This window comes from Stegastes partitus, unplaced genomic scaffold (assembly GCF_000690725.1).
Source record: "Stegastes partitus isolate 25-593 unplaced genomic scaffold, Stegastes_partitus-1.0.2 Scaffold876, whole genome shotgun sequence".
NCBI classification, from domain to species: Eukaryota; Metazoa; Chordata; class Actinopteri; family Pomacentridae; genus Stegastes; species Stegastes partitus.
In genome coordinates, this window is record NW_007578607.1 from 35,558 (window position 1) to 63,077 (window position 27,520).

General features: G+C 42.2%; 1 protein-coding gene across 1 annotated transcript in view; it reads right to left on the minus strand.

The window, feature by feature from the left end:
* Nucleotides 1-21,392, minus strand: part of sdccag8 (SHH signaling and ciliogenesis regulator sdccag8) — a 49,528-nt gene extending 28,136 nt beyond the window's left edge. The window contains exons 1-13 of the mRNA XM_008293338.1: nucleotides 21,238-21,392; nucleotides 19,411-19,572; nucleotides 19,196-19,275; nucleotides 18,947-19,060; nucleotides 18,735-18,860; nucleotides 18,249-18,341; nucleotides 17,818-17,882; nucleotides 17,499-17,699; nucleotides 17,072-17,210; nucleotides 16,751-16,903; nucleotides 16,274-16,408; nucleotides 15,490-15,606; nucleotides 14,850-14,992 (exon numbers count right to left, since the gene is read on the minus strand). Of these exons, the coding sequence (XP_008291560.1) occupies nucleotides 14,850-14,992; nucleotides 15,490-15,606; nucleotides 16,274-16,408; nucleotides 16,751-16,903; nucleotides 17,072-17,210; nucleotides 17,499-17,699; nucleotides 17,818-17,882; nucleotides 18,249-18,341; nucleotides 18,735-18,860; nucleotides 18,947-19,060; nucleotides 19,196-19,275; nucleotides 19,411-19,572; nucleotides 21,238-21,304 (1,595 nt within the window). The 5' untranslated portion in view covers nucleotides 21,305-21,392. The remainder of the gene's footprint in view (nucleotides 1-14,849; nucleotides 14,993-15,489; nucleotides 15,607-16,273; nucleotides 16,409-16,750; nucleotides 16,904-17,071; nucleotides 17,211-17,498; nucleotides 17,700-17,817; nucleotides 17,883-18,248; nucleotides 18,342-18,734; nucleotides 18,861-18,946; nucleotides 19,061-19,195; nucleotides 19,276-19,410; nucleotides 19,573-21,237) is intronic.
* Nucleotides 21,393-27,520: the final 6,128 nt, after the last annotated feature.

A 27,520-nucleotide genomic window follows, 5' to 3' on the forward strand; every position in this document is an offset into this window, starting at 1 on the left:
GCTCACACCAGACCTGTTTACCCACCAATTAGCATCAGACAGACCGCCAGAAAGTTCCAGCAGTCAGCAATAGAGTGGTGGTGGCGAGGAAGAGGAGGGTGATAAAAAACTGAGGATGGAAAAGCAAAAAGACAGAGAGCTACACATTTGGCATCTGTTTGGTCTTACTGATCTACTGAACCAACATTTACAAGTACAACCAAACAAAGTACACGGAACAGAACGAACAGACTCCGTGGTCTCCGTTTCTGGATGAGAGTGCGAAAATCCTGGAGAGGTGTGCCGAGATTAAGTTTTTGCTTGAATAAGTTGGGTCCGAGTAAAGGTGCTCCGAAGCATCGGCCACCTAAGAAAGTTTTATCGGCGGTCTCTATAAAGACAGATCGGAAGAGCTGCCCAGATGACGGAAAGCCTGTGAAATGGTTTCTCAACGCGGAGCTAAAATGGACTCAGTAGCTTCACCTGTTCCACCAGGTGTCTGAAAACGACAATGAATTTGCAAGTTTTAAGATGTGTTCAAAGGAAACTGAGGAAAGCAACCAAAATATTCAAACACCTTGATCCTCGTCACACATTTGGCGTAAAGAAGCAAGGCCAAGCACCGAGGCAGAGAGATATTTAGTTTTTCAGTCGTCACGTACTCAGCTGGTTGCTTTTTTTTTTTGCTTCTTTCCGTGCACTGTTGCCCGCGATCTGTTATCTCCTATAAATGCAGAAAAAAAAGCCTGAAGTCTGTCTTCAGTACAAAGTTGGAGTAGATTTAAAGAGGCCCTGTGTTGTGTTTTGTTTTGTTTTGCTTTATCTTTTTCATTGATTTTGTTGCCTCAGTATAATTTATGTGTTTGGACATTTAACTTTGATTGTAGGTTTTATTTTATAAAATCTTATTTATCTTATTCCACGGGAAAGCTATATTTGTTCAGCTCGAAGCTGTTCCTAACAACCAAGCGTAGGCTGCTATGGTTTAAGTTGAAAGAGAGAGACTGGGATATGTTGCACACGTCGCCTGCCAATAAATAAACGGTTGTCAATTCATGATACTTTCGCATCACTTCAATGCTCAGTATACATAGTTAAATAAATTAATAGTGCTGCATGATAAAAACACGGCTCTGAATAGACGTAGTGATCGGTATCAGTCCACAGTGCTTCCAGCAATCGGCCATCGGCCCCCAAAGCTCGGAGCCCCCCGTTGGTCTGAGCATTCGTGTTGTGAAAAAGGCCTGAAAGCCTCATCGAAGATCAAACTGAAGCTGACAAATGAAAGTTAAGCAGTTCTTTCTCCTACGCCATTTTGTACCCCCAATCAAATGCAACATGTTTATTTGTCTGTAAAGGCTGTCACAAAATGGCTGCTGATGAACACTATCAAATTAAAGCGTAAAAAAACAGAAAGCAAAGGAGAGATGTCAGCGGAGAGCCAAGCCCTGGAGCAAGTGTTCGGGGCGACGGCTAGAGCAGAGGCTGAATATGTGGGGCTGGAGCTGTATAATTCTCCTTGGGCCATAATCTGCCTTCCAGTTAATTGGTGAATGGGCTCTGGGACGCTGCCTGTGGCAGGAACTCTTGTTTGGGCATAGGAGGCAATAGACTGAATGTTCAGTTAGCAGATAGCTGGGCCTGTTTGTATATGCCTGGCCTGATGCACTGTAGGACAGCTTGATAAGTATGGCGGGAGCTGCATGGGCCAGGGGCCTAAGGTAGGCTGGAATGGCTCTGGGGCTGCGGCCAGGTACAGTGGCTGCTGGGTAAGTGGGAGGTGGCAGAGGCGGTGGCTGGCTGGCTAGCTGGCTGGAGTGGTGAGGAAGAAGAGGGAGCCCAGTCCACACTGCCTGCTTAAGTGGGCACTATTCAAGCTGTTGCCCATTAGATGTGGGGTGCCAGGGCCTGACCAAGCGCGGAGTTTGCAGCACCCCATGGTGCAGCCGGCATCCCACGCCAGAACCACCAAATGCCGCGGTTTATCAGAGAACGAGCACAAATTGGAGTCAGACGGTGGACTTGGAGGAATTGGAGACATTCGCCAACGCCAGACACCACTGACCGCTGTTTAGACTAAAGTAAAAACAGTCTTACATACAGAAACACACAAACGGAAGTCATACAAGTATGAAAACACACGCAAACATCACGGAATTATTTCGGTGTAACGGAAAAATGTACGTTGTTGTAATTTCTAATAACTTATAAACAGTGACATGACTGATGGCGCGCAGACGCAAACTTAAATGACTTTCTGAAAGTAGTGTGAGGCGGGCAAAGCGGTAAACATTAACATACAGTATATTAATAATCTACATGAAGGCAAATGGAAAACTAAAGAGAACAATTCCTCGAACCGATGCATATTCATATTTATGCTCTGCGATGTTGCTGGGTTGCAAAATAACAGGTGTGAAATTAACATACAGGTGAGCAGACTGTGAACTAAGCCTATAGCACAAACATGCAAAAACACAGGCTTTGTTTGTAACAAAGACGACTGACTGTAGCAGATATTGATGATTTCTGCAAAGAAGGAGAAAAAGAATCAAGAGGAAGACAAATGATACTATTTCTATCGCTGAGGACCATCTGTACTAATAGCCAAACCCATGGCAGGGTTTCATAAATCTACTGCCTTTCATACTTAGATGAGACTAAACATTATATACGGCAAAAAGCAAGTGTTTTAATTGTAACATTTTGAATCAATTACATATTTATATATTACCTGTCATGTCTCACGTTGCGTGAGATGTCATTCCGGTGTCAACAACAGCACAATTATTGATATCGGAATTACATTTTTCGCGAGACTGCCTTGAAATCAAATTCATACATTTCACTCTGTACCTATATTTTGAAAAAAATAAATAAAACTCAAATGAGCCGATGGAGTACTACAAAATTACAACTATTTGCTCTTCAACCGCTCAAAATGCTGACACTCGCGATGATTCACTCTTGTGGAGGAATTCCAGCGGATCCACAGCTATTTATGATAGACCGCATCAATCAGGCTGCATTAATATTCAACAGTTTGACATGCAGGACTACAAAGATGATTTCTGCTTATGTGTGCGCTCGCCTATGTGTGTGTGTGTGCGACTGAGAGACGGTGAAGGAGAGAGAGAGGCCTTGTGTAGGCCTATCTAACCGATACTGCCAACAATGGATGAGTGCACCGCGGAGAAAATAAAGTGACATATTGAACATTTGCTGTGCTGCGTATCAGTGATGCTGCGCACAATAAACATCTGAACTGTTTTGTGTAGCAGACCGCACACGGTGCCACACGATTTTCTGTCACACGCACCTCAATGTGTTTTAGCACATTTTTATTAAACCTCGGGGTGATGCGAGTCAATCACTCTGCTCCCACATTTTTCTTCCGACACCCCCCCTCCCCTTCATCTCGCTGTTCTACTTTATGAAACAAACACAGAGGCGGCCTGATGCGCCATCGCCGCTTGTTTACTCTGCACCCTGCCTGTATATCTACCTATCTATCCATCTATCCGTCCATCCAGAGCATCTCCGCTCCGATCCTTTTTTTTTTTTCTCTCTCCTGCTCTTTCCATCTCTCCCTCCTCCCTCCTCGTTTCCCTCCCACCCTTTTTTTCCTGTAACTAAACTGGCTGTGTCTCTCTCCATCTGCTGGTTCTTCCTTCAGCGGCCCTGCACCTGTTCACACCTCCTCTCCTGTTGGCCACCTCTTCTCTCTTCTCCCCTCTCTCTCCCCCCCTTTATCTCTCTCTCTCTCTCTCTCTCTCTCTCTCTCCCTCCCTCCCTCTCTCTCTGCTCAGTGCGATGCTGCCAGGCCCGTTCCTGGCTCAGTTAGCCTCTCTGTCATTCAATCCATCTGTCGGCAAGTCAACTTTGTTTACAGCGGGCGGCCCAAGCCTCTTTTCTTCTTCAAGGAGCACCAAAGCCCCCCCGCCGCCACCAAGGTCAGTGGTTAGCCAATCGTGCCCGAAAAAAATTAAAACTGCTACTGGTAAAAGTAGCAACAACAAAAAAAAAATTAAATATGCCCTCCCTCACCAACACACACACACGCATAAAAGTAGCATGAACAATAACTCTGCGATTGTGCTCACCTTAAGCTGTCTATGCATCTGAATTAATGTATGCAAATACACACTGACAGCTAAAAATATACATGACCTCCACAGAAGCAAACATTTGCTGCTACGGCACACATTCCCTCAGATAAAAAGAAAAAAAAAAAAGGAAAAAAAACAGCTCTAGATTTAAGTAATTAGCCGCTGATTGGCCTCTGTCATCATCTATCTGCTCACAAAACAGAGCGAGAGAAGTTTAAAAATCTTAATTGGCACAGATGACTGATGGTCTTAACACAAGAAGAGCGGACTGGCAGCGCAGGCATCTGTGATTTTTAAAAATAAACACACAGCATACGTACAATATGCTCTCATACTGACCCAATCCAGAAACCCAGGACTCGACGTCGGTGTCAAATCTGTGCCCTACAGAAATAGTTATGGCTAGCATATGTGGCAGTGCTGGAGGTCAGATCTATTTCAGCTGAGAAGGTAAATGATTGCCTAAAATTAATTTTTTCCATCAGGTTGCTTCTCATTAGACATTCTATAAAGTGTAGGTGTAAGACATACATTGATGTTTTAAAATAAAGGAAAAATGAACCAAATAACAGAAAATATCTGGTGTTAAATGCTACACGCCATGCACACACAAAAGAAAGAATTAAAAAGCAGAGAAAGTTTCCGATGAGCAAAGAGACAGACGAGTGAGAGCGAATTCGGTGAAAGTTTGAAACCACACAAGGTGTTCTCCCCTGGTGTGAGCACAGTCCACCTGTGTTGGAATTCACTTCACACCTGAGACATACCTGATGTCGATTCAAACGCGCCTCACCCCTCCCACCCGGTCGCAGGCTTGGGGGCAACTGGCAGGAAGAAACACGCACGTCTCTCCTAACCCACCCATGTAAACCTCAGCGAACTCCTCATTTAACTTCTTATTTCCTCACCTCGGTTCTCACACGCCTTCTGCTAACTCCTCTCTCGCTCCCCTGGGCCATTTGTTTTTAATCAGCTGTGTCTTCACCAATATCTCCTGATTAACAGACTCTTCTGAACGGCTCAGGTCTCATACGGAGCGCATCGATACACGCTCCGCTTCCCTGAATATATATTAATGTGGGAATCTTTCATTATATGCATGAACGTTTAAAAAAAGGCTGTAGGTAGTGGCTCTAATTATACAAGAGATTTTTGAAGTAAGTTAATCTCCTAATAAATAAAATGGACCCATGTGGTTTTATTTTAGGACTTCTTATGTTAATCATTACAGCATATAATGATTAATTGTCATTATTTTGAGGATACATGCATCTACAAAACTTAAACCTCACCTTTTAGCTTGTGTTAATATTTTAATTTATTCCTTATTTAGTTATTACTCTTATTATTTTATCCTCTATTTTGAATTAAACATATGAAACTTTCAACACAGCTTGTGCTACATGAATAAAGTTTGCTTTTTTTTATTTAAATGACAGCCATAACAAGGGTAATCGCTGCAATTGTTTTCTTTCAGAGTTCTTTCAGATGCCACAGCACTTCAAACTCTTTGACTGATTTCAAATAAAGACTTATTCCCGTAACTCTCATATCAAGTGTCAATGGAGGAGTCTGAAGGAGCTCCCTCCTGCCTTCTTCCATCATATAACACCATCTTAACTCTCACTTTCTTCCCTTCGCCCCCCTTCTCCATCTTCCAGATTGTCTCCACTCAGCTGGTACCTTGCTCCAGCCTTATCCTTCTCCCTTATGTCTCTTGCTCCTCTTTGTGATCATCTCCCAGTACAATCTGCTGATGGGGGCACTGGCCTACCACCTACTGCCTGGCACTGCTGTGCCCACAAAGGGCAACAGAGAGAAAGTGATGGATTGAATGCAAAAGGAAAAAGGGGAGGAAAAAAAAAAAAACTGGAACAAAGAGCAGTTATATGAAGGATAAAAATGAAGAGGATGAAAAGATAAAAAAGGACAGATCAATCAGGTAAAAGAGAGCGACAGAGGTAAAAGAGAGAAAACGAGCGGAAAGGAAGAGCAGAGAGAGGTTCTGTCATGTTGGATGAAAGCTGTGCCTACTGGGCAGTGGGCACTGTGTCGAGCCACTGATGCTGCCACCCTCACAGCAGGAGTGTGTGAAGGCACAAAGTTGACCAGATGACACACACACATGCGCACACACACACACACACACACACACACACACACACATGCGCGCGCACACACACACACACACACACACACACGCACACATACACACACATTTATTTATCTTAAGATCCGTGCACACTGACTTTACAACACAATAACATACAGTGCAACTCTCTAAAACTACTGATAAACTCGTCACTGCAGGTATTTAGGTAAAACCTCAGAAAGACACAGTTTGAGCACATATGTGCTACTTTATACTATATAACGAGGCGGCAGATGAATATAGAATGAGGTGAGGAGTGCATGGTGGATGGATGACAGAGGGCTGGTGCTCTCCCTTTCCTTCTCTGTCCTCCAGCAGTAGTGTGTGTATGTAGGCCAGTGTCCCAGGGCACACTTGGCTGGGGTGACAACAGTTGTAGCCGACAGATTTGCCTCCATCTTGCCCGAGGTCTCACAGTCAGCGATCTGTCTATTCTATCCATTTTCAGCCCCGCAGGATGGATAGATTACAGCTCTGTTTAATAATCTTCGTACTTAGACAACGGAGCGTGATTCTCCTCTGCTCGATTCACAGCATCGAAATGTTTGATGCTATGAAGCAAATAAGTTCATGCAGTTCCTGAGCTTGAGTGAGACAGGAATGCTCACACGGGTACGTGGTAATCACTTATGCTCTGACAGAAAGAGGGATGATAGATGGAAACAAGAAGCTGCAGATAGATATGCACTTGTTTCCTAGCAGCCGCCTATCTATACTGCTTGGTTTGCTTGAGTAAAGACAAAAACCTGCAGTGATGGAAGGACTAAAAAGGAAAAATGAGGAAGGAAGCTGTGTGCTGGGTGTGTTTGTCATACTTTAACTGTGTTTCTCAAATCAGTCTGGAAGTGGATTTAAACCTACATGCATTTCATAATCAAGTTTAGGGATTTGGGAAAGATATCTAATTGCTATTTTCTGACAGATAAGTCAAGCTGTAGTTTAATATTTACTATGTACAAGATTTAAAATGTGATGGATCGTTACCACATTAATACAAGCATTACTGTCAGGGAGGATGGCATGAATTTGTAAAGCCAGTGACTCAGTTTGAGTTCTGGGTCCGACACGCTGCACTCAGTTGAACTACAGCATGCACACCTGAACCATGTTTTATATACTGATCAATAGGGAACATAAACAGCGTCTGAGAATTTCAATCTGTTCAACATAAATAAAACTGAAGTCTCATTTTTGAACACCCACACCACCGTATATCTCAAACTGCAGCCTTTGTGATTTGCAGACGACATAGTTTCAAATTGAAATCGATGAATTTTTCAGCTAGAATCTAGTTACAATCAGTACAGAATATAATCCTACTGAAATTAGAGTTTGAAAAGTAAAATAGTGCTGAGGCTGCCTACAATGCTTAATGTCAAAGGGTCAAATAAAGAAACTATACAGCCGTAACCTGTAGACCTGGCTGTCAGACTCCTGATTCTCAGTAAGTTCTGCGTTGAACAAACTAAAATACAGCAAAACTGAGAGAAAAGATTCAGAAGCAGAAGGACGGAAACACCAAAACACAGAGAAAGAACATTTGTTTAGGTCAAAGGTTGCAGCAGAATATGTCGCCGTATTTATTGTTGTTTTGGATGATTTTAAGAAGCATACAGACACCAAACTGCTTCAGAAATGTCGATACATGCTAGGCCAAGAGACACGTTCCTGGTCACATTTTTAAAGTTTCAGCGCTAGCTATATGGTTTATCAACATATTTGTTGGTACCCAGCCTGACAAAAACACACAATATGCTTTAGGTAACGTCACATAAACAAAATTGCCACGAATGAACTTAGAAGTAATAACGAAAGCGAGAAATATGCAGCAGAGAGTGAGACAGTGTGGCAGAAAGACAAAAGGAGCTCGAGAGTCAAAGAAACTGAGAGAAACATAAAAAACAAGTAGGTCTCAACAGATTGAGCGAGAGAGACAGCAAGAGTGCAAGAGAGAGGTGAGGAGGCAGGATGGCAGAGAGGGCACTCCGACAGCGAGGAGAGAAGAACGCGGCAAGGTCTCGTCACCGGGCCAACGGGCCCACCACTGTCAACATCATGGCACTCTGTGGTACACACACACACATACATATACACACACAAACACACACACACGCACACACGGCTGGCCGACGGCCCTCCCAGCTGCCCTATCCGTAACTGTCTGATTAGTTGTGCTAAGCAGCCCCTCCCCTGCCAACCATGGTGCCATCTGCTACCCAACAACATGGCCGCCGACCAGACAAGCACACACAAACACACGCGCAAACACACAAAAACACACAGCGAGCCTCATACCTGGCACTGCCCCGCTGCTGTCACACAGAGACACACACATCAAACTTCACAGACACAGGTGTAGCCCAAAGGTATCAACACATAACATTCTCACAAAGACACGCACGCAGAATCGTCTAATTGCGCGCTCACAAACAAGTCAGCACACATCGTGAGGCGAGAGTGCTTCGAGTGTGTGCGCGCGCACACACACACCCGCAAACAGTCATGACGCTGTCGAGGCTGTGTGTGTGCATGTGTGTGGTGACAGTGGTTCGACACTGTTAATGCCAGGTAGAACGAACGATGCTGTGCTCAAGTGTGTGTGCACTCGCTGGCAGCGCTTGAAGGTTCATTATGGCCCCCACCTCTCCTGAGTGACTGCAGCCCGCGTGGCGCCCCGGCCCTTTTATTCCGGGCCGTGATTGGACAAGGGCCTCCCGCCGAGTTGGTTTGCAGCAGTTTTGTCGCGCCCAGATTTCACTCGCTGCTCAAAGCGAGCCTCTGGCGGGACGCGGCATCTGCTGCCTCACCTTCCTCATTTACACTTCTCCGCCCTCGCACACACACACACAGTTCTGTTCACCGCCTTTCCAGACCTTGCTATCACGATGTACAACTGAGGGGAGAAAAAAAAAAAGAGAGAGAACTAGGTAGAGGTATAGAGAGAGAGCAGCAGCGTGACATGTTTAATAGAGTTTGGGAACTTTGTATGTAAGAGTCACAGCGGTTGGTCTGGAGCTTTGTCTGACTATCTGTCTCTCTGCTTCTCAGCATCCATCTTCTGATTTCTGGGTCACAAAGGAGACAGTGGCCTTAAAACACAGGAATTGAATCCGTCTCCGCTTCGAGCTCCGTCTCTGTGCTCGCCTGTCTGTTTCCTTCACTGCTTTATCGCTACTGATGTACATTAAACCTGATTTCATAATCTTTTTTTAAGTGTCTGCAGGCCTGACATTGTCCTTTCCATGTCGTATCGTCTTAGCGGCATGGCTACCCTCTGATGCCTCATCTTCTCTATTTGAACCAGACCTGAGCAAAGCAGGACGACTGTTCTATACCACAGTGCAGTGAATACATGGTTCAGTACAAGAGTTCAATGGACAACTTACACCTAATAAAACACTTTGCATGTCCACCTTGTTCGAATTGTTGTAAAAGTGATGTTGAAGGTGGGAGACGGCATTATGTCATCCCATTACAGAGTTTACACAATCTGTTCCATTTTCTGCCACTTATCTGGGTGGCACCAAGGATATGTTAGACTCAGGCCTGGTGTCTTCTCCTCCCCCCTGGACATGCTCTGAATACCGTCACAGCAAGTCATCTTGATTGCATGCCTTTACCTTTTCAGGTGGCCTCTTTCATTTTGTACATTCAATAGTCTCTTAAAGTGTTCCACCGCCTGATGACAGTCATGTTAAGAAGTCCTCCTCCTTGCAAAGAATGTCTGTTTTTCTTAAGTGATTTGACATTCATCCACACACACACACACACACACACACACACACACACATACAAAGCCTAATGAAAGTGCTTCTCTATGGCCTCCAAACTCTATTCCTTGCATACCTGAGGTTTTGCTTTAAATGGCATCAAACCTTCAGTCTCCTGGTCTATCAAAAAGCAAAAGGCTTCCTTTAGCTCCCAGCCTCCTTGAGTTCCCACCCTGCAACTACCTCTGCGGTTGAAAAATGAAGCCCAAGCGATCGAATGGCCACTTGAGGCTGACTCAAAAACCGAGTCAATCCCCACAGACTCTTTATGTTGAAATACACGACTTTATAGCAGAAACAAACATGTTTACAGCCTGATACAAGAAGCAGTTTCGGCCTCTATAGCTGATTTTCCTCTTCTTGGCAACGGTACAGGCGGTGAATTATCATACAACTCACTCATGTAAATTGTATTAAGGCTTAAAATTGTGCAGGTGGGTGCCATGATAGGACAGTCAATGGTGCACATTTGCACGGCCTCCCTCAGCTCCACTCACACTTAGCTCATTTTCGGATTTGCCAGGAGTTGGAAGGAATCCGGTACTGCCAAGATGGCAACAGCTGGAGCCACAACACTGAGGTTTAAAACCCCTGTTCAGGAAATCTAAGAGTGACAGCGCAGAGGGTTTGTCCATCTTTGCATCTACCTCAGGCAGGCTTTGAGAACCGGCCCATGTCCCCAAATGTCAAGGCGCATATCATTTTTTCAGACATGAAGTTAAAGATTTTTCTTCTAGGATCCTGAGGCAGACATTCAGAGATGATGCAAGTTTTGTCATAATGGATAGATTCAGCAGTTCCCCAGACTGTGGTTTAATTTAATTCACTAGCAGGAACTTTTTAGCTGAAAACTCTTTTTTCAAGGTTTCATCAGACTCTATAAACAGACACGTGTAAACACTTCCTGTCCCAGAAATCTACAATGAAAGTTGTCGATGAGAAAGTGACAACAAGCAAACTTATTCACTGAAGTAGTCTCAGCTCCAGGTCCATCTCCGGCTCTAAGCAAGTACCCTCATGAACATGGAGGCTTGATTTCACGGGGATAACAAAACTGGTGGAAGATTTGGGGCCTCGCAGACATTCGACTCGTCCCAAACACAAAGCAGGCCCACAGGTCTCAACCAACCATGGCTACACTAACGCATGCAAACACACATCTATCCACTCATTCCTATCTGGCACGAGTTGGAAGTACAAGTTATGCTGGGCAGTTTTCACTGTGGCCTTTGGGATGTGTGATCACAACACGGGGAGAGATGAGGCCGGATGGAGACAAGGAAAGGAGAAAAGAAAAGAAAGTGAAGAAAGACAGGAGCAAACAAACAAAACAAACTTGGTAAAGCCCTCTGCTGGGCTGGGGCCGGGACTGGAGTGTGTGTGTGAGTGTATGTGAGGCGATGTGAACAGAGTGGCGGGGATTAGGACAGATCCTGGGCTGTCCAACTCACAGCTGGCTGATGATCCAATCCTGGAGCACAGCGCAGCGCACCAGCCGCCATGGGACCCCCGGATGCGTGCCTGCATCTGTGTGTGTGAGTGCGTGTGTTTGTGTTGAGGCATGTGGGTTCGACTGATGTGCATATCAGTATGCACATTTGCAAAGATGCAGTTGTACAAACAAATACGTGCACGTGCATGTGTTGCATGTGTGTGTGTGTGTGTGTGTTTGTGTACTATATGGATGTGTTTGTCAGAAAGGAAGGGCTATCAGGAATCAAACAGAAGCTGTCTGTGCTTCATGTCCCTGTTTGAAGGTGAGCTGTGATCATTTGGGCCATGAGGAGGACAGAATGAAAGATTCTAGCGGGCAAGTTGCAAAGAGAGAATCAAAGAGCTGCCTTCGAAGGCTGGTCATACAAATGCCTTCCAGCCTCGCCACTGTGAATCTCACACTCTCCTCTTACTCTCCCCTAACAACACACACAAACATAGTGACACAAACCAGCCCCGCTAAAGCTACAAAGAGTCATGCATGGCTCTGTAGTGAACAACAAGAGAGGGCATGACTATGAATGAACGACATGTAGCTCTGCATAACCCCCCAAGGCCCACAGATGGACAGAAAGAGAAAGAAAGAGACAGAGGTAGAGAAAGAGACATTCGCTTGAGGTTTATTTGTTTAGTTTTGGAACAGCAAGAAAAAAAAAGCAATAGAGAACATGACAAGTGAGGTAATAAAAGGGGAAAACACAAAAAAGGTGAAAAAGCACAATGCTGGAATGAGGAGGGACAAACACTGTGACCAAATTTTAACAGGTGTACGTGGCCTGTGTGTGCGTACATGTCTTTTTATCTTTGTATGGACACATCGGGTTAGATTAGGTTTAGGTTTGGGTAAGAGTTTGGGTTAAGTATTTAGATGTGATGGTTAAGGTTAGAATAAGAGGTGAAGGAAGGCGTCAAGGACTCTCTACACAAAAAATAAGGAAGACATGCATACGTGTGTTTATATTCCTCTTCCTATTTATTTCCTTTTTTTGTCTAGTTTTAGCCTGTTTGATGTTTGATGTTTTGTTTCATCTGCACATTTCAAAAACACAACAACCTTTAAAAGCTGCTGTACTGCATTTACAGACACTAAGACCTCATGGGCTCCTGAGAAAACACCAATTTTGGGGAAATGAGCCTGCTGGACCACGTAATTGTTAGAACTAAGAATAGAAAGCAAAGTCCTCTGTGTCCTCATTAGACATTTTTGCTTCAAAGATCCTGTAAAGGCATTCAAGACTATAAGTGACAAATATAAAGATAAGCATAGTAGAAACAGTGGAACAGCAATAGCTTGCAGCTGCTGTAAAGTTTCTGTCTGGTGGTCGAACACATCTGAACCCCCCCCCCCAGTCCACACCTTTTTGTCTAAATGGGAAAGTGTGTTTAACAATGTCTGTGACTTTTTGAAGTTGATAATTGTGGTGTGCAGAGGTGAGAAACAAAGCAGGGTTTGAACTTCACTCTAAACCTCACTGTGTGTAAAATTTGTTTGTGTCATTTTAGAACTTGAGTTTAAGACACTGTCTGACGTTCACTGATAATATTCCCTCTTTCTACCCGAATCCAAACCTTAACCCTTGAACTTCACCCTTTAACTGACCTCCTAACCAACCAAGCTTCAAGCAAAACAATCTCGTTAAAACACTTGGGATCTCTCACACAAACTCAGGTCTTCATACGTTTTAATTTGATAACCATGAGGATGGACAGGGTTTATGATGGTTATACTTGTGTTCTCTATTTTCTGTAAATTACGTTCTGACAATCCTGCTTTTCAAGCTCTGGCGCTACATGTGACTTTAAATAAGATTTCGCACCGCTGCATAGAAACATGTAGGACTTCTTGTCATGTAGCACTGAAGAAAAAGAAATATCCCTATTAAATTAGTATCAGAAGTGGCTTTCACTGCTAATGGCCAAAATTGAATTTGAATGGCTACATGCTCAGCCAAGTCAACAGCTGTCAAACATCTAGTATGCATCTGAGGATAGATAAAACTATAAACTCTCTCATGCACATACAGCCACACACATGGCAGTAAAACGGTTTAGTCCGGTGGCTCCTCTAGCACAGGTCAAAGTCATCATGTTGCCACATTAATATGCATGTCATTCTCCACAGCTGGCTGCAAAATACACACACACAGACACACACTTCTTGCCTCATCCTTTAAACACACACACGACAGCCCGCCACGCAGCCAGTGTGTAAGCGCTGGCCAGCTGACAGACAAACACACTTAAACACAGATCAGAGCCAGAAGCAGCAGTGGACAGACACACACACACACACACACACACACACATACCGCCAGGCTGACAGACACATAAACACGCGCATACACACAAAGATTACACAAACTTGCATCCCGCAGTCTCCAGCACCGCAGGGCATCGCCGCCACATCTGTGCCCATCTCAGACACCTCGGCTGTGGGCAGCGGGGGTGAGAGAGTGCCCTGAGCGGCTGGCATGGGCTGGCATGGCCTTGGCAGTGAATGGTGTGGAAGGGAACAGCAGCCAGCGGATGACAGGAGGGACAGAGAGAAGGAAAGGAGAAGGCAAGAATTTAGGAAGAAAAGAAAGAAAAAAAGAACACTATTAAAGAGAAGACGGTAAAGGAGAAGATGACAGCGGTAAAATAATCTAAGTTGTGTAAGGTACGGAGGGTGGTGAAGGACAGCTAAGGACACAAGGATGAAAGATGGTGGTGGAAAAGACAGATGAATCTATGGATAGATGAGTGAAAGAACAACAGAGGAAGCAATATGGGGAGGCAGGAAAAAAAAGGATAGAAAGATGCAGAAATAGACAGAAAGACAGAAGATGGAGGGGAGCCGGTAGCGCCCGTTGTGAGAACGGGTGCAGGGCACTGGCAGGTGGCACCGAGGCCAGGCTGTCCAGTGACCATCAGCCGCGCTGTTGTGTATGTGTGTGTCTATGTGTGTGTGTGCGCGCCAGGGACAGAAGAAAGGCTCAGGCGCCATTTTGGCTCTGCTGGAGCTGTTGCTGGGCTGGGCACTGGCCTGGTGGCACAGAGTGGGCAGTGTGTTTGCGCGCGCGTGTGTGTGTTGCATTATGTTGTGGCATGCTTAACAGGATTAGAGGTGACCTAGTGAGGTCCAGTTGGTACCGGGACCATGGCACAGCGGCGCGCATGTGTGTTTATGTGTGTGTGGTTTGTATAATAGGATTAGCTGTTACCTGGTGCGGTACAGTTGGTGTGCTGGTCTGAACTGGACTGGACTGGGCTGAGCTGGGCAGGAGCTGGGCAGAGGGGAGCGCTGTGTGTATGTGAGTGTGTGTGTGTGAGTGTGGTGGCATGTATAATAGGATTAGGTACTACCTGGTGAGGTGCAGTTGGCGCTGGGCATTTGCCAGCTGTTCTGCTAGGCTCAGGGCTTCGGCCTGCCATTGGCTCCCATCCTTTTGGACCGCCTCCAGATGCTGCCGACAGCCAACCAGCTCTGAGCTCAGCCTTTCCACTTCCTGTCCCGCAGAGATGGAAGAAGAGAGGGTGGAGGAGATGAGGGAATCTTTCACAACAACCCACCTTATGCCCTTACATAAACATAATATTAATGCCTGGTCACGGCATCATGTGAAATGAGTTCAAGTTTTGTCACCTTAAATTTAAAATAACAGGATTCCAGTTGGTGAAACAATATTTAGCAATATCGGGGAAAGTTCTGTTTTCTATAAGGTATTCTACTTGACATGTTGTGTATCATTTAAAAGTGTGACAAGGACTTTTCTCGCACTAAATGTTTAATAATCACTTCACCAATACAGTGTGGATAACTGTACAAATGACTTTAAGTAAATCTGAACATTTAAAACTAAATATTTGAGTTGTTTGGTTTTGCTTGCTATGTCTCAGTGCTGCGTCATTACAAAACGGGGACGTCTGAATAAAGCACTGGCTGACTTAAAAACAAATCAAATTAATCAAATAAATCCAATCAGTGGGTTGAAGGCAGACATACCTGTGCAGCCTTTTCCATCTGTCTGCTAGTCTTGGCTTTGAGCTCTCTGAGATCTCTCTCTGCCTCCTCTTTCTTCAGTTTGGCCTGGCTGAGCTGATATCGCAGATCCACACATACCTAGAAAAGACAAGAAACAACTAAGAACAACAAGTCCATAAAGATTACTTCATAGCTATGGCTTTATCATTTTGTGATTTATTGACTTTCTTATTATCTTAGCAAATCCTTACTTTGACAATCTGAATCATCAGGCCCTGACAGCTACTGAGTCTTTTTTCCAGGTAAAAGCACACTGATGTAACTGGAGTTTGTGTTAATACTGATCTGATCAGAGTTTCACGTGTCCCTCCTCCTGAAAGCAACAACTAATTTAACAATAAAAAACTGAAACCTGAACTGACCATCTTTAGATGAAGCTCAGCTATGTACCTTACCTTAAACCCACTTAAGCACTCATGCTGAATCTACCCGTCCAAAAACTGAAAAGAAAAGCTGGAATAGACAATCTTATGCTGCCATCCAGTGGACAGACCAAAGCATTACATGCAGACTGCACCCTAGAATCAGGATTTCTTTAAAAGATAGAGCTATCTTCTATCAGGTCTCACAGCAAAAGTACATATCTTTCATTATATTATTGTAACTGTATTCTCTCAATGCTCAAACAACCTTGCTGCTTGTCCTGTATCATGCTGATTCAAAGTGCTCAGTGCAACATTAGCATCAGTGATAAGCGATAGCACCTGCTGACTCAAAATTGTCTTCCACAAAGTACACATTGTACCTGTGTGTTGTCTTGCTCCTGACTGGTTAGTTTGTGGAGAGTGTCTTCCAGCTGATTGGTCAGTGAACTCTTGTCTCTGTGAGCTCTGTCGAGCTGTCCTTCCAACTCAGCTACACGCTGGGAGAGGCTAGACACCTGACAGACACACACACAAACACACACACAAGCACCTTTTCAATGGCCATCTCTCTGCAACTTCATTCAGAATTTAAGAAGAACATCCTGACAAACACAAAAACAGTATTCAGGCTTTACTTGAAGGGATTTTACTTAAAGGATGAGGATATCAACCAAAAAACACCAGTATACATGACGCCTATACAGTTGAGTGCAACAAATGTTAATATCAGATTATTAATCCAAACAAATTTAACTATTTATTAGTTTAGAATGTGGGATGATTGGAGCAACGTACATAAACTGTCTTTCCATTTCTGAGTTCTCTGAACATCCAAAAAGTGAACAAGGAACATTTACTGTATGTGCCAGCTCCTCTTTTTGTTTACGAGACCCAGCCCGGCCCTCCTCTCGGGCTTCAGCCAGCCTCTCCTGCATAGCGTGAGCTTCTCGGTCGAGCTGTTCCCTCTGCCGAGCCAGCTCCCTGGATAACTGCTCACACTGCACTTCCGCCTGCATACACAGAAACGGACATACCAGGGTCACTAGAAATAACCAGCTGTCATAGGTAGAGGAAACAATTTAATAAGAAAACTCTTTTATCCGAGTGAATTATCTGCATAAGTCATAAAAGCTTTGAGTCTACACAGCTACAGGATTGCGTGTAAAGGTTTCTCTGACCCTTGCTTTGTGCAGATTTGCCTCTTCTGCCATCTCCACAGCCTGTTTGACCTGGAGACAGGCTGACCACTCCCTCTGTTGTGCCTCTTGCTGACTCGTCCTCACAGCACGCAGAGCCACCAGTAACTCATCACGCTCTCTGAAGGATTGGCAGACAAGAAAATGAATGATCAGTGTTAAAAAAAAAAAAAAAAGAATGTCTGTTTTTTTGCTACGCACATGGAATACCTAATTAAAACTATTCATCAGAGAAAAATGAGCAATCAGAAGATCTCTGACAGAAACATAATTGAGACATATGCAAAATAATATACACAATACAATTAGGTAATTAGACTGAGGCCTGTTGTATAAAGAGCTGACATTCTGCTGCTAACTTGTGCCTGGTTTCAACCAAGTATTTGTGTTTGTGTGTGTTACCACTGACTTTGTGAGCCTGTCAATAGCCTGGACATGCAGATTTGTGTGAGTCCCAGCCAGCACAGCTTCATGCTGCGCACACTTCATACACAATCCAGCCACACGGGGACCTCCATCAGCCCTCAGTGCATCTGCAGCCTGTTTCTCTCTGTGTCTCAGACGGACCTTCACCTCCTCACACTCCTTCTGACTGACTGACAGATTCTTCCTTATAACAGAAGTGAAATGTATGATTAGGAGAGAAAAAAAAGAGGGAAAATGGGCAGAAAAGGAGATGAATATTGCTTATTTAATGTCATCGTCACTGGATAGATTATTACACTGACCTGAGGGAGATCACCTGAGCCTCCAAGCTTTCAATCTGGGCCTGGTAGATCACTTTCAATTGCTCCTGATGAATACAAGCATTTAAATGTAACTTTGAAGCACAAAAAATAGTAGATAATACGAAACACCATGGGATACAATTATGGTTTTGCCACAATTTTCTAGAGCAAATGTACTTAAAATATGCATTCTTGCTTCCACCTTTAAATTCTAGTGAGGAAATTATCAAGAATCAACAAGAAAGGAAGAAAAGCAAGTTATGAATACTATCTGGAACCATATATGTTAATTGAAAATAATACATTTGTGAAATTATATGATATTCTTAAGCACAACCCAAAAATCTGATGAGCGCTGAGAATGTTGAGAACTATCAGAGACAGAAATAAACAGTAAGTGAAAGAGTAAGGAACAGATCCACCACACCTACCAGCTCATTTTTCCATGTGTTGTGCTCTGCTCTCTGCAGCACACTGTGGTCTGTGTTGGAGGCTAGGTGGCTGTTGACCACACTCTCATTTACCTGAGGAGAACATCATGACAGGTCATAAACCACTTAGCCACTAGGATCATTAAATTGAAATATGGCAGTGTTATGCCCCGCTTAGGGTCAATTATTACATGTAATTCCTATGTGCTTTTTGTATTTCTCTCATCATTAACATAGCGTTTTGGGTAGAACAACTACAAAGCTTACTTTTCCTGGAGATAGCTCTAATGTCTAAATTTTTACTGAACTTATGCACAGCAACGTAAAGGAGAGCGATAACATCAGTGACCAAGATATCCTGGTGGTGCACTTTGTCTGTAACTATGTTTAGGTGGGTGAGACGCTGATCAGTGTATGTGCACAAACATACAAGAATGCACATACATTACACAAAAATCACATCAATGATCACAAACAGACCACTACCGTAGAGTTTCGGATTGTGTAATCTCTCAGAGATTCATCCACAGCTTTGAATTTGAGCTCTGAATGCAGCTTCTCATTTTCCACCACCACCACTCTGATCCGCTGTTTCATCCCCTGCAGCTCTTCCTGAAGTCGCACAAAAAGAGAAATAAATCAGAAGTCATCAAAATGCAGACACTACGGAAAAGGACACTGTACGTCTGTGCACAGACCTTGCAGAATTTGACCTCAGCTTCCAGGTGCTGGATGTACTCTGACTGGTTGTGAATCATTGGGACCAAATCCTGAAAGGCCGGCAAACTGGACCTTCCCTCCTGCTGTACTTTCTATCATGAAAAAAAAACATCTTTATTACATTTAATTGTGGAGAACATATGTCAGCTTCACAGATAATTCTGCAACAGGGTTTCCTCTGGTCTAATGCATTTAAATGTTAAACAGCACAGAGCTGCACATTCTACCTTGGATGGTTTCTCTGAAGGAGTGAGAGGAGGAGGGATTTCTCTGCACTGCTTCAGTAGAAGACTCTTCAGCTGATTAACTACAATGCCAAAGAAAGCACACACACAGAAAAGCATTTTATTATGACTTTGTGTACTGTCTGGCAACATGAGCAGGTAAATCTCCAGGGGGTGCGCTATAAAAGCTGTCCGACAGCCATGTCACAGCTAATCACCTGCTTCGCTCTGCGTCTTGTGGCTCCATGCAGCCCTGTCCTCTTCAGACACGGTCGTGAAGAAGTTGCCATCACCTCCTCTGACCCCCTCCACCTCCGCTCCATCAGGGCTCAGCTGCTCCAGAGCACTGCTCAGCTGCTGGAAGCTCTGGTTGGCTCGTTCTGAAATCAATATGCACATACAGACGTCAGGCTCATACAGTATATTATTTCTGTGTCCCATGGCAGTTCAGCTGGTGGCTGTGCAAAACTCATTTTAACTTATATATTAAAGAGGACTACTGAGGTGGTGCAGGGCCAAAACACTTGCACTTCCATCATCCAAGCAGGAGAGATAAATTAGTGAAATCACTGGGATGTAATTACTTTCCTATAAACGATCAATAAAGCACCAAGTTTTAAAACCAAAATAAATCTTATAGCAATTATTTAGGTTATTGATTAATCATTTTGAGTTATTTTTTTAAAGAAAGAATGTCAAAGTATTGTGGGTTCTAAGCCTTGAATGTGTATAATTTCTGGTTTCATTAATTATCTTTAGGTTTTTGCTTTTTAATGCCAGATATTGGAAGATAGAACCTTTGGATTTGGGAGTTTGTCTTAACCTTGTTTCACAATTCTCTGATATTTTATAGACAAAGACCAAATCAGTTGAGAAAATAGCCTACACATTAACTGACAGTGAAAATAACTGTTAGTTGCAGCCCTGCTTTAATTATTCTAACACTGCCGAATGAGCTACGAATTCACATTACCAACACAGGCAATCTAAGAGTTTTTCCACCACCTTCGTTTAAGGAAGACCCAGGTTTGTCCCTGTGACAACACAAACTGGCCTTTTTCACAGCAGATATTTTGACAGTAGAAAAATCACAGGGTAATTCATAGCAGGGCTGAATGATTTGGAGAAATTACCTAACTGGGATTTTTCTGACAAATAAAACGATGATTTGGAATATCATTTTTTTAAAAGTCAGTTCCATATTCAGCGTGTAACCGATTCAGAACCTGTGATGGATCATTCATTACCACATGAGACAATATCATGGACCATTATATATTTATGAGCTAAACAACAGTGTGCATGAATGAACCTTGTAGTATATATTGATCAGTAGGCAAGCGTTTACAACCACTTAAAGTTTCAATCTGCTTGCATTAAATTAACATGAAATACAGTATTAAACTCATATCCAAAACTGCAGCCAAAGTGCGATTTAGACTGGAAACTGATTAATTGTTCAGCCCTAATTATTAGAATGGGGTAAATTGTGTCACACTGCCATAGATTACTGGCACTCTCTATCCTTGTATTGTTATGAAAAGCTAAAACATATGCTGAGAAAATGTCCTTTCATTGTTAGCTTTAGTGAAGCAGTTTTGTTCCAAGTACAGTCTGGTTATCTTAATGCACAGAAAACAAAGACTCAGATTTACTTCCAACTTGCAGCGTCCTTGCAAGTATTTAGGATTTCTGTCCATAATCCAGACATAATGCTTACTATCTGACATTGGTTCTGTCTTCTTTCTTTTAAATGTAGCCTCAGTAAATATCAAACAAGATGCTTTTGGGACTGGAAACCAAACAGCAACAGGTGGCAGTGATGCCCCCTTTACCTCCCCTGTCCTCCTAACAACAGCAGTGTCAGTGACTTAACTCTTAAACTACGGCTCTAATAGTATTCTGCGAGCAATAGTTTCTAAAACAGATAGCTGTAATTCATTAAGATCAACGTTATTGTGGGATAAATACCAATTCAACGCATCTCTCTTTAACTGCTCATTAACGCCGGTTAGCAAATGCTGCCTGCTAAATGCTAAACTTACGCCGCAGCTCCTTGTGCTTCGCCTCCAGCTGCTCCGCCTCCTCTTCGTCCGAGTCCAACGGTTTCATTGATGGAAAACCTTCGTTAAATCACATTATGTTACTGATCAAACATGCTAAGCTACGCACAACAACCACAACAGCAGCCATCATATCCAGCACGTCGTAACGGTCACCAATACTTAAGGAGGTTGTGTTTGTTTTAAATCATAGCGTTTCCCGAAGGCGGTGCTTTAGTTTTCTATAATATAATTACCAACACCGCCCGTCCTCGGATTCTAGTCAGCGTACTCTGGACTTCAAAACGAGGCAACTATGTGGCAACGGCTCCCACTTCCGTAAACTAAGGCAGATTGCTGGGAGTTGTAGTCTGTGTTTGTAGTTTCAGCTGCAGTTTTTTTGTTAATCGGCTGTGAGATCAATTTAACGCAGTGAACGTAACAACTGAATTTAAAGTAATGATGCAGTATTATTTTTAGAATTAGGCTAAGAGTAGAAATCCCTCAAAAATTGTTGAAAAAGAATTATTAAATTGCTTACAATCCATTATAACAAATTTATTTGTAGATATAGACATTTTAAGTTTTAACTATTGAATACACAACTTCTTTTACATATTTTCTATTATCAAAAATAGGTTAAAAAATACTTTAAACAAACTCAGTTGCATTTATAAAATATAAATAAGCAATAAATAGTTTGTGACACATTATAATTTAATGTTACGAAGAGAGGAAAAAAAGGACATTTCTTTATGTCTGTTTATCTTTGCCAACTATTATAAGTACTATTGTAAGGCATTTTTATTTATTTAAACAGATATGACTGCCACTGGGGGCCGACTGTAATGTGGTTGTAATTATACAAAATGTGTTTGTAAATACATAACAATATACATTAATTGCAGTACATATTACAAGCATTTTTATTGTTTTTTTTAATAAAGGTTGCATATATTTGTAAACACTGCTACAATCACCATTTATAAGCCTTCATAAACACTTTATTAACATGTAATAAATGGCTTATAACACACTATGGCATTCTTTTTGCAAATGTAAGAACCCTTTTAGGTTTACTTTATGCATAGAATTTGTAAATAATTGCACCTTCTTCTATGATGATGTGTTTTATAAAAGGTTTTTTAATTTGCTCTAGGTAATTATTTGTTTTTAGAGCAGTCACCACTTATAGATGCTCACAGGTGTGATTATAATCTAAATATTCACCAATTAATTCATTTTTAAAAAAAGTTATATGAGGGATCAAATTCATATATCTCTATTTAAGTCATAGCTTTGATAATTCAAGATGATTTCATACTTCATTTAGGCTGTGTTCATTTAAGTTTTGGTGTGGCTGCTTTGTGTAAAGACAAATTTAAGCACTGATCCATTGAAAACCTTTTTGTGTTGTTTTGTTTAATGTTGTTAAATATAAAAATGGGACCGATAGAAAAGTATTCCTCATGCAAGGTGTTATAAAAAAATAGAATCAAAAATGTTTTCATATCTTAAGATCATGTTTTTCTGCCCTCTTGTGGTCAAACAAATCCCTGAGTGCAGTTCAAACATTTCAACAAGAATGACTACATGTTAATAATTGATATTTTTGCAGAGTCTTTGGGTAATTTAAGACATCCCCTTTGTTATTCAGAGATAAAACTTGGAGGAGAGCATGATGCAGAATATGAGTTTAATGCACGACACCTCGACAACGAGAGCAAAGAGTCGTGAAGGTGCAGCGTTAATGATCACCTGCTGCCATGGTTAACGTTGGCTGGTGGAGATGTACCACCACAAGTCACTTTCACTTCTGTTATCATCTTATCTTGCAGTCCGGTGAGTCATCATCGAGCACTCCTACATGTACACACATTCTTGCACACAAGATCGGATTGCTGATACTAAATGAACAACCAGCCAATTGCTGCTCGGATTTCTCAGAATTGCAGTCATATCATTAACAGGCCATTTGGTTATGTAACTGTGGACATTTCACATGAGAACATGGTTAACAGTCATTCTCTACTCACCCTGTTTAACATGAATAAACAGTATATGAAAAATTAAAGGTTTTAAAAGTGCTTTAATTTACATGTAAATCAATATTAGGACATATAACTCCTCTTGTGATGCATTTCCAGTTGTTTAAACAGATCATGTATGAGTTCCACTAGCGCAGCATGTATGTTTATGGAAATGAAGCCTTTTCCTATTATATTCATGAATTTATTACAAAATATGTATCTATTTAATTGTTTGTTTGTTTTCTTTTTTAATGAATAAATACCCTTACTAAACCTACTTTATTCTCTGTGACAGCTGAGGAAATTCCAGTCACTAATTAAGACCATGAGATGTGGCTAAAAGTCCCAGAACGAATTAAAAAATCAGCCTTCAATCTCTGCAGATCTAAGGAGAACAAAAAAACATTTATATCCAGTTATAAACAACTCCTTGTTCTATTATTGTAATGATTCATCCATGTAATAATACATTATAAAACATAACTACAGCTGTGTTACATCGTGTTGTCATTCATTCACTCATCATTCACTTTTAAAGATCGCTTATCACTGAGAAATACATGAACAAACACTTACAATGCCTTCATATCTATGAGTGAGTATTTTGCTTAAATAACATGTCGTCTTTCAGACAAATGCAAATGGTGTTTATTTTATGACACTTTCTCTATTTGCATTTATGGATTTCAGCTATAATACATATTTTTAAAGGCTATTTTATCAAAACTATTATTTATTTTCACAATCTGAGCCAGAAATCAACAATTCAGAAGCACCAAACTTTACAGTTTTATTCATACATCCAGATATTTTATCTGCATTGTGAAAGTTTTCACAGAGAAGTTGGTTGATATGTCAATCACAGCCTGATTTATCCATCCATCCATCCATCCATCCATCCATCCATCCATTATCTATACACCGCTTAATCCTCACTAGGGTCATGGGGGGCTGGAGTCTATCCCAGCTGACTCAGGGTGAAGGCAGGTTCACCTGGACAGGTCACCAGTCTATCACAGGGCTACACTTAGAGACAGACAACCAAGCACACTCACATTCACACCTACGGACAATTTAGAATCACCGATTAACCTCAGCATGTTTTTGGACTGTGTGGGAGGAAGCCGGAGAACCCGGAGAGAACCCACGCTGCACGGGGAGAACATGCAAACTCCACACAGAAAGATCCTGGGTGTCGGGCGCCCCCATAGCTCACCTGGTTGAGCGGGCGACCCATGAACAGGGGCTGTAGTTCCCCGACGCAGCAGTCGTGAGTTGGACTCCTGCTCACAACAGTTTGCTGCAGGTCTCTCCCCATTCTTCTCCCCCCTTTCCTGTCTCACTCTCTCACTCTCCTAACTAGAAGGCAAAAAAAAAAAATGAATGAAATAAATAATTAAAAAATAAAAAAAGATCCCAGGTGCCCTCACTGGGATAAGAACCAGTGACCTTCTAGCTGTGAGGCAACGGTGTCTAACCACCGAGCCACCTTGCCGCCCCAGCCTGATTTATATAACATTTTATTTTTAAAACCATGGCAAAAATAGATTTTTTTTCTGGTAGTTGACAGCATTTACTAGTTTATGGAGTGACAAAACAGATATAAAACAAATTGTATTAATACGTCACCAAAATGTAACATAATTCTGAACGTGACTTTATCCAATTTTGGAATTTCTCTTCTGGAAATTAATGCAAAATTTCTACACATATAGTAAGTTATTTGCATATTTAAGCATAACATTTTAGACAATCTGTAGTGCAAAAAAAATCATTGTCTCCGTGTGAGTAGGTCGGTGGGGAAGTTTCATGGTGATATGTTTAGTGTTTCCTCTCAGTAGTGCATGAACTATACATTAGCGGTTTAGGGTCAACACCTTAAGAGCACATTGTGTTTCAGGTGGGGACCCTCTGAAACCTAAATGTGGAGGCTGCTTCACGTTTAAGGCAAGAATGACACCGACTCGGGGGAGTTTCAAACCGCTCAAATGATTTTTAGCCGGCGTGTGTTTATGTGATAGCGTTCAGTGGAAGGGTGTATGTCATGTTTGCTGCTGCTTACAAAAGGGTCAGACAAAGGTAACCATGGATACACCCTCTTCCTATTGCACAATAACAGATAACTTCCTGTCGAATGAGCCTCGGCTGTACTTTTGATTTTTGCGACATTTCAGTTTTCTGAAGAAGAGGCAGTGAGTCAGAGCATGAAGAATCCATTCATGAGCAGACACTGTGCTGAGATCTAAGACTTGACATTTTCATTCATGGTTTATTGTGAACGGCTGAAACACAGAGTTTGTGTCGTATGGATTTAAAGACAGCTGAGCAAACTGGGGGGAATCTGATTTCATGGACTTTAAGATGAACACATTTATAACAATGATTGAGGCTCAGTTATACCAACCGAGCAGCGCTGGAAGGGCCACAGACTTTTAGGGGCCCTAAAGCTCCATGAACACTGCATGTCAGAGCCTGTAGGTAGTTTGATGAACTGTAGTTTGTACGATTGCCATACCACGTTCAGTACCATTTTTAACTGCCTTTTTTCCGTTTTATGTTACTTTGCATTTCCATTTCATTTCAGAATGTAGAAAGCTGCTCTCAGGAATGGAAAAAATGCCAAGGGAAGTGGGGGGAAACTATTTAAAACAATCATAATACAAAAAAATAAAACAAAAGGAAACTGAAAAAAATCCTAATTGAAAAATTATGTCTTGTAGGAGAGTTGTGGTTGACTTTCTGAACTCTGAGCAGTTTTTTTTTTTACTCGTGTCACAGTTTTACTCACTGACGGCTCATTTTTTTTACTTCCATATAAAGTCCTGCACCTCTGTGGAAATAATACAATCATGGATAGAAGTAGAGAAAACTCAGAAATGTCTGTTGTGCAGTTTGACATGGTTATAATGCCATAACTTATCCATCCATTATCTATACACTGCTTAATCCTCACTAGGGTCATGGGGGACTGGAGTCTATCCCAGCTGACTCAGGGTGAAGGCAGGGGACACCCTGGACAGGTCACCAGTCTATCACAGGGCTACACTTAGAGACAGACAACCAAGCACACTCACATTCACACCTGCGGACAATTTAGAATCACCGATTAACCTCAGCATGTTTTTGGACTGTGTGGGAGGAAGCCGGAGAACCCGGAGAGAACCCACGGTGCACGGGGAGAACATGGAGACTCCACGCAGAAAGATCCCGGGTGTTCTCACCGGGACGTGAACCGGTGACCTTCTTGCTGCGAGGCAACAGTGACAGTGCTAACCACCGAGTCACCTTGCAGCCCGCTATAACTTATAAAATACCAAATTTGAAGTTATTTGATTATATACTTTACAAAAATGTAATTAGAACCTTTAATCAACATGTGTACCATTTTTAGAAGTGACCCAATGTGCTACCAAAACTAGGGAAAACATGGTGTCTCCACATCGTATAGATATTTTACTACTTACTTTTATTTTTTGTCTCCTACCTGCTCTGTGTAAACACATCCTGGAGTTCACCTGAAAAGTCCCTGAAATTTGGCCAAGAAACTGCTGAGATACTAATGGTTTCTCAGTTGGGCTAAGAAGCACAGAAACTTCAGTTATTTATTGAATTTGGTTTGTACCACAATTTTATGCTCAGATTCGGCTAATTTGCCTGACAGATGTTACACACGATTAAGTCATGTTCAGTTGGAAACTTTAAACAGTTCTTTCAGTTTTTAAAGATTCTGACTCTGATAAATGGTGTCATTAATGATTTTTTAAAACAATAATGAGTCTTTCAAACCCGCTGGCAGGTTTTAGGAGTCAGAGGGTTTATCATTAGCTCAAACTAACAAAGGCACAGACACACCATGCACCAAAAGTTGTCATTGCAGCATCACGTGAGGCCCAACTACAAATCTGTCACCTCACCTCAACGGGGTAATTAAGTCATTCTGTGGACCCTTACGTACGACATATTCACACGTAGCCATGAGCGGAGGCTTATTTTTACATTTAGCTGTTGACACATCAACATGTGAAGGACTTGAACCTCTAGGCCCTTTCCCCTATAAGGGTTTAGATTTAGTTCATTTCAATTTAATATAATCTCTTCAGCAGAACTGTATAATGTTAATATTGTCATCATAATATGATCCTTATGGAAAAATCTCTTGCACCAATATCTGGTTATCTCTGGCACAAAGGTCCAAACTCCAACAATCTTTGCTACCATAAAGAACAACTTTATGTTACTATGAACAGTAAAAGTCA